General features: G+C 33.0%; 1 protein-coding gene and 1 long non-coding RNA gene across 2 annotated transcripts in view; one reads left to right on the forward strand and one right to left on the reverse strand.

The window, feature by feature from the left end:
- Positions 1-20,411, forward strand: part of LOC143054829 (uncharacterized) — a 97,356-nt gene that overhangs the window by 50,179 nt on the left and 26,766 nt on the right. Inside the window, exons 6-8 of the mRNA XM_076227879.1 lie at positions 1,406-1,945; positions 14,312-14,418; positions 17,702-18,155. Coding sequence (XP_076083994.1) covers positions 1,406-1,945; positions 14,312-14,418; positions 17,702-18,155 — 1,101 coding nt within the window. The remainder of the gene's footprint in view (positions 1-1,405; positions 1,946-14,311; positions 14,419-17,701; positions 18,156-20,411) is intronic.
- On the reverse strand, positions 10,448-11,933 carry LOC143053795 (uncharacterized). Its single transcript, XR_012971455.1, has 3 exons — positions 11,829-11,933; positions 11,166-11,316; positions 10,448-10,605 (listed from the first exon to the last, which is right to left on the reverse strand). It is a non-coding gene; the product is annotated as an uncharacterized LOC143053795 (long non-coding RNA).

Raw genomic sequence — 20,411 nt, forward strand, 5'->3', positions numbered from 1 at the left:
AGTTAAGTTTTTGTGTTTTGGTCTGTTTTCTAATACTATATGCAATAGGTCAACTATATTTGGTGTATGAAAATATTTTATGATATATATGTCAGTCGCGCAAGTTTTATTTGACCATGACCTCATTTTGATGGTTCATTGTCAGTGTTATGTTTTTGTGTTTTGGATGGTTTTTCTTAAACTATAAGCAATAGGTCAAATATATTTGTTGCATGGACGAATTGTTAGCTGTACATTTCTGCCTGGCATGGTTCATCTGACCTTAACCTCATTTTCATGTTTCATTGGTCAATGTTTAGATTTCTTGGTTAATGTTAAGTTTATGTGACAGTTGTAATAAAGCTTTATATTTGGGACTATCAACATAATATCAATGATTAGTAAAGAAGGCGAGACATTTCAGTGTGTGCACTCTTGTTTACTCTTAAGGTGGGATTTGGTGATTAATAACACCTGTCAAAGATCGAGATATATTTTATCATTATAGTAATCGTGTTTACATTAGGGATTATCATTTCCAATAACTATAAAAACAAAAAACAAATTACCGAAATTATATAATCAAGGCACGCTGTCACTGTTATAATAATATGACGTAGCGATAACTTGTGCAGGTAAAGTCTTGTTCTAATGACGTGATGTTGAGTATTATTACACTGATTGGTCTAGTATAATTGTCCCAGATTTAGTGTCAGCCTTATTATGTGGGTCATGTTAGTCCTTATTTCTAAAAAAAAAAAAGGTGTAAGAAAACAAAATGCAAGCGATATTTTTTTGTTCCAACGTGACCTCAAATATTGACATACTTTAACGTAAACTAAGTCATCCTTGTATTGATTCTACGTGTTATTAAAGTTAAATCTGAATTGTATACCGTTTTAATATATCAATAAGGAGAGGAGGTATGATTGCAAATAAGACAACTATCCACCAAATTTACAATAAGGCCAATTAAAATTAATTGATAGATTTTCATCCCCGCCCGCCCCGATTTTTTTTATTTTGAAAAATTTATGCTTTCCGGATTTTGTTTCTTTCCGGTACAGGTAACGGTCAACAATTTCGTTTCATTCAATTTCCTGTTTACACATGGTACATGGTATAAGCTACATTTTTAAAGTAAACACTTGCATATATATGAAGTTCACGTCACCAGAAGGTTCATATTAAATAAAATTTAAAAATTAAAATCCTCCCACCCGCCCCATTTTTTTCAAAACTTTGGATGAAAATCTACTAATTAATTTTAGTTGGCCTAAAGTGATTGTCGGTATTAATTTAGCTATTCACACCAAAGTTTATCTATTTTGCATATATACATGTTATATATAATAGATAACATCAGTTATTTGTTGTTTATTTATACAGCAACTTATAATGCCCTCTATGTTGTTTATTTATACAGCAACTTATAATGCCCTGGATGTTGTTTATAATAAAGTATTAATGACCTCTGAAGAAGAAGATGAAAATAAACAAGCAAAAACACCAAAAAAACCTGAATCGGATGCAAAACCTGTTGATAGTCCAAATAAAGATGATACTCATTCTCAGAAGTCAGAAGCCACCAAGTCAACAGATTTCCCTGTGAACCTCTCGAGTGAACCCTCTACACAGCCACAAACAGCCAAATCTTTGTCACCACAGATGTCCTCTGATGAGTCTAAAAGACAGCAAATGAAGAAGAAAATGACGACCAAAATGACCAAAAAGGAAATAAGAAAGAGAATGGAGAAAGTCCTCAAAAGTGGGAAATATAAAATGAAAGTTGGCCGACTCATCTTCTGGGACTTTGGTGGACAGTATGTCTACTATTCAACACACCAGACATTCATGACGTTCAGGGCTTTGTTTCTAGTAGTTTTTGATGGAAGCAAAAGATTGAATGAAGAAGTCCCTGATGTACTGTGTTTTCCAGGGCAGCACATGACACCAACACCAGCAGGTAATTAATGTTAATTAAAACGGTAACATCTTTATTTCTGAACTTTGTCATGTTTGTTCCTACATATAAAAAGGCTTTAAAATGTATTACTTTGAGGCAGACTGCAATATTTTCATGTTATCACTTTTAACGGAGATTGTTAGCAGTTAAAAAAATATGCATCTACATGTACAACACATCTTTGTTTATTTAGATTTGACATATCAATGTAATAGGTAAAAGGATTAATGCTAATATTGGACCAAGCTTACCCAATTCAGAGTTCTCGTTAAGATGTGTATACGTGTCCTGGACGCATGAAAATTGAGCTGGACGCTCATTTTTGGGGAAAGACGGCTTCAAGCCGTCAATCCCCAATGGGGTTGACCAGAGTGACATTCCCTCACATCATTCATTTTGTTTTTATTGTGTGGAAAACCCCCCAACAAATCTTACTGAGATTGATGAAAAGGGGAGACACAAATGAATAGATTGACTCTAAACACTTTTTTACACATTTCCCTTCTGTTTCTCTCGAAATTATCGTATATTGAGCTCTCCTTTACACTATTTACGTTTCTTTTACAATCCGGAAAAATCAGTATGACGAGATATTCTAAATATATCCAACCTACATTATATTTTATAGTGACGTCATTGTTGGAATGCCACACTACGTGGAAGCAGGGATATCCTTCAATGGTTATTTAAATCATTCTCAAAGATTGTGCACTAATTAAAAAATGGTATTTGTTTAATTTAAACATAATTATGTTTGCTGTAGATAATTCAAACATCAATATGCAATACTTTAATTTGTAGGTCATCAACTTTCAAAGTAAACAAAGTCCGAGGGCTACATGAGATTGGGGAGAGAAACGATTTTTTTTCATTTTTTTCTGCAAAACTTTGTTTTGAGAATCTTCCTCCAAATCAGGAGCACCTCAATTTATGAGTAATTATCCACTAAAATAAACAATTAAAATGTAACATTTAGTATATGATAAGTAGCTATATATAGTTTTCCATTAAAACTAAATTGTGTGTACCAACATAATCATTGTAATGGTAACAAAAAAAAATTAAATTCCAAATGTTGCATTTTGTTGTTTTAACCTATTTATTCATGAAATTTTACAAATATTTTAAAATGTAGGATTTGGAAACAAGCTTCACACAGTTTACATTTATCATATTGTTTTTTAGCTCACCTGGCCCGAAGGGCCAAGTGAGCTATTCCCATCACTTTGCGTCCGGCGTCCGTCGTCGTCGTCCGTCGTCGTCCGTCGTCCGTCGTCCGTCGTCGTTAACTTTTACAAAAATCTTCTCCTCTGAAACTACTGGGCCAAATCAAACCAAACTTGGCCACAATCATCATTGGGGTATCTAGTTTAAAAAATGTGTGGGGTGACCCGGTCAACCAACCAAGATGGCCGCCACGGCTAAAAATAGAACATAGGGGTAAAATGCAGTTTTTGGCTTATAACTCAGAAACCAAAGCATTTAGAGCAAATCTGACATGGGGTAAAAATGTTTATCAGGTCAAGATCTATCTGCCCTGAAATTTTCAGATGAATCGGTCAATCGGTTGTTGGGTTGCTGCCCCTGAATTGGTAATTTTGAGGAAATTTTGCTGTTTTTGGTTATTATCTTGAATATTATTATAGATAGAGATAAACTGTAAACAGCAATAATGTTCAGCAAAGTAAGATTTACAAATAAGTCAACATGACCAAAATGGTCAGTTGACCCGTTTAGGAGTTATTGCCCTTTATAGTCAATTTTTAACCATTTTTCGTAAATTAAAGTAATCTTTTACAAAAATCTTCTCCTCTGAAACTACTGGGCCAAATTAATTCAAACTTGGCCACAATCATCTTTGGGGTATCTAGTTTAAAAAATGTGTGGCGTGACCTGGTCAACCAACCAAGATGGCCGCCACCGCTAAAAATAGAACATAGGGGTAAAATGCAGTTTTTGGCTTATAACTCAAAAACCAAAGCATTTTGAGGAAATCTGACATGGGATAAAAATGTTTATCAGGTCAAGATCTATCTGCCCTGAAATTTTCAGATGAATCGGTCAATCGGTCAATCGGTTGTTGGGTTGCTGCCCCTGAATTGGTAATTTTGAGGAAATTTTGCTGTTTTTGGTTATTATCTTGAATATTATTATAGATAGAGATAAATTGTAAACAGCAATAATGTTCAGCAAAGTAAGATCTACAAATAAGTCAACATGACCAAAATGGTCAGTTGACCCCTTTAGGAGTTATTGCCCTTTATAGTCAATCTTTAACCATTTTTCATAAATCTAAGTAATCTTTTACAAAATCTCCACTGAAACTACTAGGCCACAATCATCTTTGGGGTATCTAGTTTGAAAAATGTGTCCGATGACCTGGCCATTCAACCAAGATGGCCGCCACGGCTAAAAATAGAACATAGGGGTAAAATGCAGTTTTTGGCTTATAACTATGAAACCAAAGCATCTAGAGCAAATCTGACAAGAAGTTAAATTGTTAATCAAGTCAATATCTATCTGCCCTGAATTTTTCAGATGAATTGGACAACTGGTTGTTGGGTTGCTGCCCTCCAATTGGTAATTTTTAAAGAAGTTTTGCCGTTTTTGGTTATCTTGAATACTATTATAGATAGCGATAAACTGTAAACAGCAATAATGTTCAGCAAAGTAAGATCTACAAATAAGTCAACATGACCTAAATGGTCAATTGACCCCTTAAGGAGTTATTGCCCTTTATAGTCAATTTTTAACAATTTTCATTAATTTGGTAAATTTATGTAAATTTTTACCAAATATAGTCTTCTGTTACTAATGGGCAAAGTTCATTATAGATATAATTGTAAGAAGCAAAATCGTTCAGTAAAGTAAGAACTTCAAACACATCACCATCACCAAAATACAATTTTGTCATGAATCCATTTGTGTCCTTTGTTTGATATGCACATAGACCAAGGTGAGCGACACAGGCTCTTTAGAGCCTCTAGTTTTATTAGTACCTGTACCCGTGTGATGAGAGTTTTAACTGGGAACTTTATCAATGGAAATTTAAAACTGCATAGATTTTTCAGTCCTAACTTTCTTAAGAAAAAAATTAAAAATCTTAAGAGTACTGTCACAAGAAATGAAAAATGGCCCTAGCCTGCAGTTCAGTCGTACACTATTAAGATTTCAAAAAATATTGTAGTTGTTTTTAAATGACTGAATTCAACTAGTTGAATTTTAGATAATTAACTATCAACTTTAATTGAATGTTTAGATTTAGAAGATGCAGATCTCTTCCATTGGTCTAAATTGAATCCTAAACATTGATTTCAATATTGTCAACCTTTCTACATGTTTCTAGCTAAAATATTAAAAGGTCTTAAAACAGTACATCTTTTTTTTCCGCCAAACCTTTGTAGAGTCAACCAAAAGCCATGAATTTAAAACCTCTATAAATAAATTAGTCTACTTTATGATTTGTATCCTGAGATGTTTATAACCCTGACAATTGCTAAATGTGTGAAAGGGTTGGTGGATTTATGAAGTGATTTTCAACAGTTACATCAACAAGATGTTTGTGAAAAAAAAAAATATCAGCTGACTATGTAATGATTTAATTTGTTTGCAGTTTTTAAATCCTATATCTTTTAAAATAGATTAAATGTCCTAAAATATTTTATATGAATTATTATCTACCATCCATAGTTTCTGTCTTTTAATGTTTTGAAGACAAATTTATATTTTTACATTATCAGACAGGTAAACTAATTTGGCTATAAATAGATCAAAACATGTTCTGTAGAATCTCCAAACTAAAAAGTTAAAACGTATTTGTTATAATTTTATTTCTTTAAATAATCAAGTTTAAATTTTTGAAAATAATCATTATTGATCAAATATAATTGCATAAAGTTAACGTTTTCTGAAGACTATTTATTTTTAGGTCATGGTTCTAGAGGCTTCCTCACAAATTTGTATTAAAATCCAACCATATCATGTGTTTACTTTTACACATGTGAATAAAATATTTCTGACAAAAGCCAGATTTTTCTTGTCAGAGGGGATTTATATTGCACTAAATTATTCAGAAAGAGTTACATTCAGTTAAGATTATATTTCTGATTCTGTGAGCAATTATAGTTTAATCAAATTCTCCCAAACAGCAAAGTATTGATCTTGTCAACTGAGACTTGTAAATTCGAACTATTTGAATAAAAGGGCATCTAATTCACATGATAAAGGAAGATTATGATTAAAGACAACAATTTATCAAGAAGTAATCCCTTTTTATTCAATAAAAACAAAATCTTCTTGCAAGATTGTAAATTCGCAACTTCCGGATCCATTTCCTGTCAGAGTAACATTGAAAATTTTCGATTGCACATGGTTTTGAACAAATCTACCTGAATATTCTTATCAGATATTCGATTACACGATGAAATTAAAATTGAGCATATAGGTAAGGGTTTGGTAGTACAGACAACTACAGCGTTAAAAAAACTGTGCCACTTCACATGTTTCACTTCTTTACGTTCGTTAAATCAGAAGATAAAAACAGAGAACATCGAAGATCAATTAACTGTGTCTCTTATGCGCTTTCTTTTAATCTTATTCACAGTTACTTTCAAACGCAAAGACGACAAACATTAAGTTTTATACTATGACGGAGCAGACACGAAAAAGAATCCGCAAAAAAAAAAATTCTTCTAAAAAACGTCAAAAAAAGAATTTGAGTCGGCGGGTTTATTTTGGGTCGGTCGCGTTTGGGCAAACATAAAATCTTTTTATTTTGGCCTGATGACAATATCATCTACGGTGAATAGAGATAGATTACCAGAAGGGCATGAAATATTTGGGTTACGAGTAATGCGCTGTGTTCAAGAACGCAAATTGCGGTATGTCACAAATTGAAAATTTCTGTCATTAGAAAACCGTGGATTTTTTTTAATAAAACACGGACCCAGACCCGGCAAAAATACACATTGTGTTATAGAAAGCCCTTAGATTTACCCATGGCTATTCTTTTTGTTTAAAAACACCAAATATCCTTAAAAGAGTCATTAAACAACTTCATGCTTTACATTTTAATTATATTTGCTTCAGTCTTGAATAACTTGAGAATCTTAAAAGCACAACCCTACTATTACCAACACTGTTTGAGTTCTCATTTCATTCATAATACTTGTGTTGCATACCATTACATTTGCATAATTTTATGGGGACTACAAACCATCGTTAAAAAGTAGTCCAACTGTATAGAGAATTTCTGCATGATTTTACTGTTTACTGGAAATAGGTTTCTAAAGTAGCAATTGCATGTAGAACAGTTTGCCAATCAGAGATATTTATTTAAGAATTAAAAAAATTATGTATGATTCTTAAGACATGTTTACACATGTACATGGTATAAGCTACATTTTAAGCTCACCTTTCCTAAAAGGAAATGTGAGCTTTTGCCATCACTTGGCGTCCGTCGTCGTCGTCGTAAACTATTTCAAAGATCTTCTTCTCTGAAACTACTGAATTAATTCAAACCAAACTTCATCTGATTGATTCCTAGGGTATCTAGAATAAAGTTTGTGTTTTAATTCCCATTTCATCAAAAAAACATGGCCGCCATGGCTAAAAATAGAACATAGGGGGTAAAATGCAGTTTTTGGCTTATAACTCAAAAACCAAAGCATTTAGAGCAAATCTGACGGAGGTAAAATTGTTTATCAGGTCAAGATCTATCTGAGCTGAAATTTTCAGATGAATTGGACAACCCGTTGTTGGGTTGCTGCCCCTAAATTGGTAATTTTAAGGAAATTTGACTGTTTTTGGTTATTATCTTGAATATTATTATAGATAGAGATAAACTATAAACAGCAATAATGTTCAGCAAAGTAAGATTTACAAATAAGTCAACATGACTGAAATGGTCACTTGACCCCTTTAGGAGTTATTGCCCTTTATAGTCAATTTTTAACCATTTTTCGTAAATCTTAGTAATCTTTTACAAAAATCTTCTCCTCTGAAACTACTGGGCCAAATTAATCCAAACTTGGCCACAATCATCATTGGGATATCTCGTTTAAAAAATGTGTGGCGTGACCCTGCCAACCAACCAAGATGGCCGCCATGGCTAAAAATAGAACATAGGGGTAAAATGTAGATTTTGGCTTATAACTCTAAAACCAATGCATTTAGAGCAAATCTGACATGGGCGTTAAATAATCTATTAGGTCAAGATCTATCTGCCCTGAAATTTTCAGACAAATCAGACAACCCGTTGTTGTGTTGCTGCCCCTGAATTAGTAATTTTAAGGAAATTTTGCAGTTTTTGCTTATTATCTTGATTATTATTATAGATAGAGATAAACTGTAAACAGCAATAATGTTCAGCAAAGTAAGATCTACAAATAAGTCTACATGACCAAAATTGTCAGTTGACCCATTAAGGAGTTATTGCCCTTTATAGTCAATTTTTAACCATTTTTCTTAAATTTTAGTATTCTTTTAAAAAATCTTCTCCTCTGAAACTACTCGGCAAAATTTGACCAAACTTGGCCACCGTCATCATTTGGGTATCTAGTTTTAAAAATGTGTGGCGTGACCCTGCCAACCAACCAAGATGGCCGCCATGGCTAAAAATAGTACATAGGGGCGAAATGTAGATTTTGGCTTATATCTCTGAAACCAAAGCATTTAGAGCAAATCTGATAGGGGATAAATTGTTTATCAGGTCAAGATCTATCTGCCCTGAAATTTTCAGGCAAAACAGACAACCTGTTGTTGGGTTGCTGCTCCAGAATTAGTAATTTTAAGGAAATTTGGCAGTTTTTGGTTATTATCTTGAATATTATAATAGATAGAGATAAACTGTAAACAGCAATAATGTTCAGCAAAGTAAGATCTACAAATAAGTCAACATGACCAAAATCGTCAGTTTACCCCTTAAGGAGTTATTGCCCTTTATAGTCATTTTTTAACAATTTTCAAAAATTTTTGTAAATTTTTGTAAATTTTTAGTATATATTTTCCACTGTAATTACTGGGCCAAGTTCATTATAGATAGAGATGATTGTAGCAAGAAGAATGTCCAGTAAAGTAAGATCTACAAACACATCATGATCACCAAAACACAATTTTGTCATGAATTTATCTTTGTCCATTGTTGAATATGCACAATTAGACCAAGGTGAGCGACACAGGCTCTTGAGAGCCTCTAGTTTAAGTAAACACTTGCATATATATGAAGTTCACGTTACAAGAAGGTTTCATATTAAATAAAATTTTAAAAATAAAATCCTCCCACCCGCCCCATTTTTTTCAAAACTTTGGATGAAAATCTACTAATTAATTTTAGTTGGCCTAATACATAAATATCATGTAATAGTCACCGATTTTTTTAAATTTTAGGAGTATTTGAAAAGCGTTAATATTTTCACATGTTGAACATCGGGTACATATATCAATTGAAACAAAAAAGTAAATTTTGTTTGAGAATTTAAAATGAAAAACTGTTCCTACTATGCATAAAATAGATCGTAGAGCAGTGTAGATATAACATTTTACGGTTAAAAATAATTTTACTGGTCTTCAAATGATTTAACATTTTCTCATATTGTGCATGTTGAACATCACGATCGTAAACAAAGGTTAAACATGTTTTGAAATTGAAACAGATCGGATTAATAAAAAATGATTAAAGCCAAACTCATTATTATGAACAGTGTTCACTTTAGATTTGCTTGTTTTTATTAAAGACTATAATGATATGATCCACAGAGGAGAACAATAGTCCACTAGTTTTTGCTTTGATGGTGATCATGTTGTTCAATAAATTGTTTTCTCTGAAGTGCATGCTGACTGCTGTTTGTCTTTTTCCATTTTTATTTTGAATCTATTATTAGGGCCCTGCTGAATGGCGGACGCCCTGCCCGTCCCTAGGATTTTCATGGCATTCCATGGAATTTCCATGGCAAAATTGTTGCCATGAAAACGATGGAGTATTGAAACAAGCTTTTTCATGGTTTTCATGAATTTCATGGCATCGAAAAAAAGAGTGACAGGGATTGTATACTCAGTATTTCCATCGTTGCCATTAAATCATAAAAGGATGGAAAGCATGGCATCGATGGCAAATTGCCATGATTTCCATGGAAAGTATGGCATCAATGGCAGGTTGACATGGCCTCTATGAAAAGTATGGCATATATGGCAGGTTGCCATGAAAATGATGGCAACAATTACAGATTGCCATGGAAAGTATGGCATCCATGGCATTTCCCTGATATTCACTCACAAATGGACGTGCAGACCTGTAATATTACCTTGTATAGTTCTGTATAGTTTTTATAACACATTCTTGTCCTTGGTCCTTTTCAAAATAGGACACCAGGATGGCAGGAAAGTAAATATCTACAGGAGTTCTCATCAGATTGAATTAACCTGATTACTTTTAAAATAAAGCTTCACCGTTTAAATTTCATTGCCATATATTGCTAGCAAAATAGATTAAAATAATAAAAACTATTAAAATTAGACTATGTTTTAATGTAAAGTTAAACATTTTGGAAATGTTCAAAGTTCATTATTGCTATCTGACGTCTATCTAGTCTTGTGTTCCTTACTTGGCTTCGGCAGATGGTTGATGACCTGGTGGACAACTTTCCATTTCTTTCGTATGATGCCTAGAATAAAAAGTTACCATATATATTAATTTTTATTCTGAAAAATATCATATATATATACTAGTGAAATAAAATTAACCAAAAATGTGTTTGATATTTTGCACTGCTGGTGTTTGGTACTCTTATCAAGAAATAATGTGTGATACTTATTTTAGAGCACACAGCGACCTTCCAACAGCTATCATGTCACAAATTGAAGTGCAAATTATAAATAAAAGTTTATACAGCTTTCTATACCCATATCTTTTGCTGCATTGATAACATTTCCCCATATTCCTCTATATATAGTTGTATTGTATTATTAACATAATGTTTTAATCGTGGTGAGAGTGACTATTACTGACCACAAAAGAAACAGTTGATTGTAGATATCATATAGTTTGTATTGTTGGTTTTATTTTCCCAGATTTAGTTCATGTCCATTAACGTTTTGATTTTGTCTTACATAATAAAACGTCAGTCACCGTCTTTTTACTAACAGTAGATGAAGGCATATTTACCCTTATAGTAAAAGCAAGTGACATTGACCTTTAATAATTTTTCATTGTGATGATACGTACATATATATTGCGGTCATTTTTCTTGTTTGACACTGGTTTCTGTCCAATTTTCTTTCTTTGGTGTATCCATAAAGTTTCTGCTACTTGTGGGAATGGTACATTGACTTTCTGTTGAAAGCTGTGATTCTTGATGTTCTGTTCTACAATAGGCCTGTAAAATTTCATTGAAAATTTTATGTAAATACTAAGATACTTATCATACATGTACATGTACCTTACAGAAAAAAATCTTTCAATATCATTTGAGTTTGACTGAACAATCACGCTGTTGTTCACCAAGCCTTACAGTTAAACAAAACAAAGACACATATTATTGGTATACATGTCAGGAAATGTACTTGATCACAGTAATGACTAATTTGACTGTAAACGCCAGTGTAACCCCCCCTTTTTTTCTTAATTGAATTTTTAAGCTAGTTTACTCTAGGTGAAAATGAACATGCTTCTAACATAAAATGCACTTAAAAATAGTATAATGGAAGAAATTATATATGATAATATATATTGTTCACTGTCGCCCTTCCATGTGTTCAAACTTCATCGGGATTCAATGTTGACGTTATATTTATCTCTGATTGTGCAATTTTGATACCTTTTTGGAGTTTCTAGATACAATTCATACATATGAAAAACAGTGATAGCCACATAGAAATATCGACATACCATAATGATACTTGATAAACGGCAAGTTTCTCCTCGACTGTTCGTTCTTTGTTGTTCTATATTTTCAAAAACCGGAGAGGCGCGTGTTTAAGTAATGCGCATGCGGAATATAACTTCCTGTTCAAATCCCGCGAAAATATGAATAACATAAATTACGATCTTTGTTGAACTATTTCAAATATCTGTACATGTTATTTTTATGCAGGAATCATTGAAATATATATACTATGTGAAAAAAATTAATGCATTTTATTTCTTTTTTCAAACAAAATTCAGTATCAAACGATTTACCCCCCTCTTTTTCCCATACACACTTTTTAAGACACTTATCAGTATCTTAAGTTTTATAAGTGAAATTTATACACAAGGATTGAAACCACAAAAGGAAGATTGGGATTGATTTTAATGGTTATGGTCCAACAGTTAAGGAATAAGGGGCCAAAAAGAATACTTTTCTAATACTTTGTATAGATTGCTTATTTCTTTACCCTTTCAATTTAGGGGTTTTATTCTTGAATTCTCGGGGTTCTTCTTTAATATTCTAAATGTTACCATGTATTAAGTTTTTGGAATTTGGGCCCCATTTTTAAATTGGTGCACATTGAGGTCCAAAGGGTCCAAAATTAAACTTTGTTTTATTTCATCAAAAATTGAATTTATTTATTGGAGTTCTTTGATATGCCAAATCTAACTGTGTATTTTAATTTTTAATTTTTGGTCTTGTTTCAAATTGGTCTACATTAAGGTCCAAAAGGCTCCAAAATAAGACTAAGTATGATTTCATAAACAATTGAATTCTTAGGGTTCTTTGATATGCCAAATGCAACTGTATTTAGATTTTTAACTTTGGGTCCCGTTTTCCAGTTGGTCCACATTAAGGCCCCAGGGTCCAAAATTAAACTCAGTTTGATTACAACAAAAATTGAATTGTTGGTGTTCTTTGATATGCTGAATATTAACATGTATTTAGATTTAGATTTTTGATTATGGGCCAACTTCAACTTTTAAGTTGGTTCATTGTGACCACATTAAGGTCCAAAATTAAACTTTTTGTTTGCATTCAACAAAATTAAATATAAGGAGTTCTTCGATATGCTGAATCTAACCATGTATTTCGACTTTTGATTTTTTAGACCTGTTATCAAATTGGTTTACATTAAGGAGTTCTAAAGGGTCCAAAATCAAACTTTGTTTAATTTCATCAAAAATTGATTCCTTGATGTTCTTTGATATGCAAAATCTAACAGTATTCAGATTTTTTATTTTGGGTCCCGTTTTCAAATTGGTCCTCATTAATTAGATTAATTTTAACAAAAAATAAATTCTTTGGGTTCTTTGATTTGCTGAATCTAAACATTAAGATTTATTATTAAGATTTTGTATATGGGCCAAGTTTTCATGTTGGTGCAAATCGGGGTCCAAAATAATTAAGCTTTTGTTTGATTTCAACAAAACTGGAATTATTAAGGTTCTTTGATATGCTGAATCTAAACATGTATTTAGATTTTTGATAATGTTTTCAGTAACTTTTAATGTTTCAACTCATCAAAATATTCTAAGTCCAATTTGCCTTCGTTTTCATCTTAGAAAATTTCTAAGTGCTGCTTTTCCATCGTTTGCCTTCCTTAAAAATTTCAAAGTCCAAGTTTGCCACCGTTTCCATCCCCCCAAAAAGTTAAAGTCCAAAGTTTGCCATTGATTGTCATAGATTTTCATCCTTTCCATGAAATTTCTTTCATGGCAAATATGAAAACGATGGCAATTTTGGCCATGGAAAAATTTTGCCATGAATTTCATGGAATTTCATCAAATTTTACATCAGTTCCATCCTTTTTCCATGAAAAATCGATGGCATAGATGGAATGCCATGAAAATCCTAGGGACGGGTACAGTGATCAGTCTGTCTGTCCGTCCGTAACAAATTGTGTCTGCTCTATATCTTGAGAACCCTTATGATTTCAAAGTTTATACTCTACATGTATATTAACCAACACCAGATGGTGTGTCATAATGTATGTACAACTTCCTAGGTCAAATGTCAAGGTCAAAAACTTTGGTTTTAGTTTACAACCCCATGTCCTATGGTAAAGATTGTGTCCGCTTAATATCTTGAGAACTGTTATGATTTCAAAGTTTATACTTGATGTGTATATTAACCAACACCAGAGGGTGTGTTATAATTTATGTACAACTTCCTAGGTCAAAGGTCATAGTCAAAAACTTTTGTTTCAGTTGACAACCCCATGTCCAATGTTAAAGTTCCGATTTTTTTACCACAATATATGCATTATTCACAGTGGGGTGCACAGAGATGGCTCCCATCTCAATGATATCTAGTTGAACTCCTAGTTTTTGATTGTCTCTGTTTTTACAAATATTACAAATAATAACATTTACATTATTAGATATCAGGTACTAAGATATTATAAAGATGCATTACAACTCATATCACATATTGTATTTTAGTTTTATTCTACTTTCAGTCTTCCTTTTGCATTGGGTAAACTCAATCCTAACATATTGTAAAGTGGTGTATGCTGGCATCCCTAAGATCTTGTTTGTTGCCACACATAAGGACAAGATACCAGTGGTAAGTGACAAATATATAGATACATGTAAGCTAAGTCTTTTATACAGGCATTCCTAAGATCTTGTGTGTTGTAACCCATAAGTACAAAGTACCAGTGCTAAATATATAAATAGGTATTTTATACAAAGCATTCCTTAGGAAATCTAGACAAATGCTAGATATTTATCAATAGGGCCAACATTATAAATATCTGTTTCACCTCCCCGGACTGAGGTTGTTAGGGTATGGGTAGGTAGGAAGGCAAATTATTTTATTATATTCCTTGATATGGTTTTCTATATTGAATTTGTACAAAATTCAACAGGTAAGGCTCAAGTCAAGAAAAGGGGGGTATTCCCTGTATTCTAATTCAGTGTACACCCCAGTTTTCTGGTGTTAAAAAAAAACAGTATACAGGGACCTCCTTATTTTCCTATTCATTTAATGTAATGAAATCTACAAAAGCGCACATTCTACTTGTGATAACAATGCTTAATGATAGCAAGTGTTTTTTCAGTTAAAATTTCAAGTCTAATTTGATGCATAACTCACAACAAAACAATTCCTTTGTTCACCAATTCATACCTTGATCATCAATTATGAGATGACAAAAAGATACATGTATGTTTATCACTTGGGAATTAAAATTCAATGAATAAAAATTTTCAATAGAAGTGAACATAATTCAGTTATGTTCAGTTACCCCTGGATCATGCAGCTTGGTCAATTGATTCCTAAATAAAGATTTGTATGTTTTTTCGAGTTCTAGAAGAAACAAGGATTCACTTTATATTCATGTTTTGTATTTCCTAAAATAATTTTAATAAGTATTTATGAATTCTACTGATACAGTTATAACGTTAAAATGTGCCCTTTTGTAATTTTCATGCAATAAATTGAAAAAGGAAATCCCATTTAAACTGGTTTTTAGCTCACCTGGCCCGAAGGGCCAAGTGAGCTTTTCTCATCACTTTGCGTCCGTCGTCGTCGTCTGTTAACTTTTACAAAAATCTTCTCCTCTGAAACTACTGGGTCAATTTTAACCATACTTGGGGTATCTAGTTTAATAAATGTGTCCGATAACCTGGCCATCAAACCAAGATGGCCGCCATGGCTAAAAATAGAACACAGGGGTAAAATGTAGATTTTGGCTTATATCTTAAAAACCAAAGCATTTAGAGCAAATCTGACATGGGGTGAAATTGTTGATCAGGTCAAATGTATCTGCCCTGAAATATTCAGACGAATCAAACAACCGGTTGTTGGGTTGCTGCCCCTGAATTGGTAATTTTAAGGAAATTTTGCAGTTTTTGGTTATTATTTTGAATACTATTATAGATAGAGATAAACTGTAAACAGCAATAATGTTCAGCAAAATAAAACCTACTAATAAGTCAACATGACCAAAATGGTAAGTCAACCCCTTAAGGAGTTATTGCCCTGTATAGTAAATTTTACCAACTTTTTTGTCATTTTTTGTAACTTGTACAAAAATCTTCTTCTCTCAAACTACTGGGCCAAATTTAAACTAACTTGGCAACAATCATAATTGTGGTATATAGTTTACAAAATGTGTCAGATGACCCCCTTTCCAAACAAAATGGCCGACATGGCTTAAATTAGAACATAGTGGTAAAATGTAGTTTTTGCTTTATATCTTTGAAACTAAGACATTTAGGGCAAATCTTTCAAGATTTAAATGTCCATCAGAATAAGATCTATCCCCTCACAAATTTTCAGATGAATCCTACAACTTGTACAAAAATCTTCTTTTCTAAAACTATGGGCAAAATTTAACCAAACTTGGCCACAATCATTACTAGGGTATCTATTTTAAAAAAGTGTCTAATGACCCCGACTACCAACCAAGATGGCCGACATCAGTATATACAGTAACAGGTGAGCGACACAGGCTCTTGAGAGCCTCTAGTTTTTGGTTTTTATCTTGAATACTATAATAGATAGAGATAAACTGTAAACAGCAATAATGTTCAGCAAAGTAAGATCGAAAAATAAGTCATCATGACTAAAATGGTCAGTTGACCCCTTTAAGGAGTTATTGCCTTTTAGAGTCAATTTTTAATAATTTTCATTAATTTGGTAAACTTTTGTAAATTTTTACAAAATGTTTTCCTCTGTACATGTATCTAAAGGGCCAAGTTTATTATAGATAGAGAAAATTGTAATAACAAATATGTTCAGTATAGTAAGATCTACAAACATAATTTTGTTATCAATCCATATGTGTCCTTTGTTTAATATGCACATAGACCAAGATGAGCGACATAGGCTCTTTAGACTTAAGTTTAGAGCCTCTAGTTTTTTACACCAGAAAACAGGGACGTTCCCTGAAAGCAGGGAATACATGTATCCCACATTTCCTGACTTGTGCCCAACCTGTTCAAAGACAAAGTAGATAGATTTTAAAGCATGATTCAGAACATTTTTACTCAAAGTCTTTAAGATTTTATCCTTTAAACAGGAACAGAGGTTAGACACAAAGCAAATCAAGATGCACTCAGCGGGTTGAAAGATGCTTCAGTTTTTTTTAATTTTCAAATCGTGTGGCAAAGCATTTTGTTTGTTTTCCTTGATTCGAAATCATGTAGACGCTTCAATGCAAAAATGCCTTGATTAAAACACTTGTTGACTACAGTATTGGAAAGGTATCACCAAAAACCAACGCTCGTTGACTACAGCATCGAAAAGAAATCACCAATAACCAACATAGCAAAAAAAATTAGTGGACAAGAATAGCCAATATATTTTTGGGGTTGCGGTGATTTTACCGGGTCGGTCGGGGGAGGGGAAACAAACAATTTTTGGCCAAGTACATGAAGTAATTTCCATACGTCAAAAGGGGAGGTAGACTTCTCTACATCTGTCCATTGTTTCCATTTGTTCCATGATATTTCGATTTGGTCTGAAGCTTCATGTTAGTGATCTCCTTTGAATTTTTACCAGTGGAGGATCCAGAACTTTTTATACAGTCCCACTGACTACCATAAGAGGGGGCCGCTACAGTCATGCTTTGTTTACCTAATACAGCATAGACTGTGTTCATTAGATAGATGGTAACAAATTAGGTCATAGTAAAGATAGCAGCTTAGTATGTACTTACTGCAGTGTGTAGTCATTGTAAATTGTATATGATGTCTCAGAATGTACTTACTGCAGTGTGTAGTCATTGTAAATTGTACATGATGTCTCAGAATGTACTTACTGCAGCGGAATAAAGATTAGTGTGTGTCATTCCATGCAATGATTATTTCTTCATGTTAACTCTTATTTATTTTGTTGGCAGGAGGATGTAGAAACCAGACGTGCACTATTGTACAGCGAAGTAGAGGAATTATTTAAGGACCACGAGGGACGAAATCATCTTGTTCTTGACAAACAAATATTTGTCAATGCAACTGATAAAGGTGATCACGAAATTGAAACCCTGAAGAAGGCTATTACAGAGCTAACTTTCGACCATCCATGTTGGGGGGAGAGGATGCCAAACGCTTGGGTCCCACTTGAACTGGAGATAGCTGAGTTGGTTGCCGCAGGAAAACAAATCCTGTCATTGGATGAAGTTGAGGAATTAAATGCAATCAGCAAGGTGTCCGTTCTGGATTTAGAACAACTTCCTCATTTCCTTCATTTCCAGCACTCACTGGGAAAGATCGTGTACTTTGACACCCAGCATCTCAGAGATTATGTCATAATCAACCCACTACTTATGGTGGAGGTCATGAGGTCCTTTGTGACAGGTATTTATGTCAATACAAGATGTAATTTATTGTTAACAATGTTGTCATTTGTCAAATGAGAGAACACGACTACACATTATACTTCATAATGCCAGCAATGTGAAATCTTTAAATGATAAATTACATAATTAAATAGTTTTTGTTGAGATAAAAAAAACATACCGATTAAAGCAAAGAGTCCTTAACTTGTCAGGTTTGCAAGTCATTTTCAACTTCTATATTGAAACGACTTAAATGAAATTTCAATATATCATTTATAATTTGGTCAAAAGTAAAATCACAGAAATATTAAACACAGAGGAAAATTCAAAACAGAAAGTCCCTTATGAAGTGGCAACATCAACATTGTCCAAGGCTGGGTCGGGACCATATCAGACTTTACCAAATTTATCAAGTATTTAATCAGGCTTATTGAGTCAAGTCGAGACAACAGTCAAGTATAGTTTAGCACAGTTAAAAACTGCCGATATTATGTCACGTCTTTTTAAGTACAATATGTGATGTAAGTAGTTTGAAGTGATGGTCACAGTGACATGTAATTGGGCGTGTTATTAAACAATTAATGCAAAACCCTGCTCAGTATTGTATTTCAATCCAAATGACTCATGCAGACACTTTTTCATTATTTGACAATTTACACCAATGATATCAACAAGTTTGATTAAAAGATTAAAACTTTAAAGAAAGACTGTCCAAAGTTGAACAATGAATACATTTAGCATACCTGTCAACTGACCTCTTTTATGCGAGTTAAAACCGTTAGCTCCCCTCCAACATTGGATTGTTTTAATATCCGATGTGTGATCATCTAACTAACTATAATTTTGAAAATAACATATTTTCATCCATATTTTTTACCGTTATTGTATTTAGCATTCACCTGTCTCTTTCTTATGTAAAGTTATCAATAGGTGATATATTTCTCTTATAAGAAATTGTAAGGGCCCAGTGACAAAAAATACACAGAGAACAATATTTATTGTGTTTATTCAATAGGACAATAGAACTGGCAATTTTTTAAATTAGAAGATGCAGGAGTCTGTTTGTTTCACAAAAATTAATGATGAATATTTACATAATGAACAAATACAGTATCGAGTAATAGAAGGAACTACTTTGTTTGATTTGTTGGAAAATATTGGGATAATTTGTAGGAAATTATTGGTATAATGTGTAGAATTATTTGTATAATTTGAAGGAAATTATTGGTATAATTTGTAGGAAATTATTGGTATAATTTATAGGAAATTATTGGTGTAAGAGCTGTTTTCGATTCGTTTGATTTGTTTGAGCTTTTAAATTTTCCACTTGATTAGGAACTTTCCTTTTTTAGCTCACCTGGCCCAAAGGGCCAAGTGAGCTTTTCTCATCACTTTGCGTCCGGCGTCCGGCGTCCGGTGTCGTCCTGCGTTAGCTTTTACAAAAATCTTCTCCTCTGAAACTACTGGGCCAAATCAAACCAAACTTGGCCACAATCATCATTGGGGTATCTAGTTTAAAAAATGTGTGGCGTGACCCGGTCAACCAACCAAGATGGCCGCCACGGCTAAAAATAGAACATAGGGGTAAAATGCAGTTTTTGGCTTATAACTCAAAAACCAAAGCATTTAGAGCAAATCTGAGGAAATTTTGCTGTTTTTGGTTATTATCTTGAATATTATTATAGATAGAGATAAACTGTAAACAGCAATAATGTTCAGCAAAGTAAGATCTACAAATAAGTCAACATGACCAAAATGGTCAGTTGACCCGTTTAGGAGTTATTGCCCTTTATAGTCAATTTTTAACCATGTTTCGTAAATTTAAGTAATCTTTTACAAAAATCTTCTCCTCTGAAACTACTGGGCCAAATTAATTCAAACTTGGCCACAATCATCTTTGGGGTATCTAGTTTAAAAAATGTGTGGCGTGACCTGGTCAACCAACCAAGATGGCCGCCACCGCTAAAAATAGAACATAGGGGTAAAATGCAGTTTTTGGCTTATAACTCAAAAAACAAAGCATTTTGAGGAAATCTGACATGGGATAAAAATGTTTATCAGGTCAAGATCTATCTTCCCTGAAATTTTCAGATGAATCGGTCAATGGGTTGTTGGGTTGCTGCCCCTGAATTGGTAATTTTGAGGAAATTTTGCTGTTTTTGGTTATTATCTTGAATATTATTATAGATAGAGATAAACTGTAAACAGCAGTAATGTTCAGCAAAGTAAGATCTACAAATAAGTCAACATGACCAAAATGGTCAGTTGACCCGTT

The sequence above is a fragment of the Mytilus galloprovincialis genome, chromosome 12 (assembly GCF_965363235.1).
Source record: "Mytilus galloprovincialis chromosome 12, xbMytGall1.hap1.1, whole genome shotgun sequence".
NCBI lineage: Eukaryota > Metazoa > Mollusca > Bivalvia > Mytilida > Mytilidae > Mytilus > Mytilus galloprovincialis.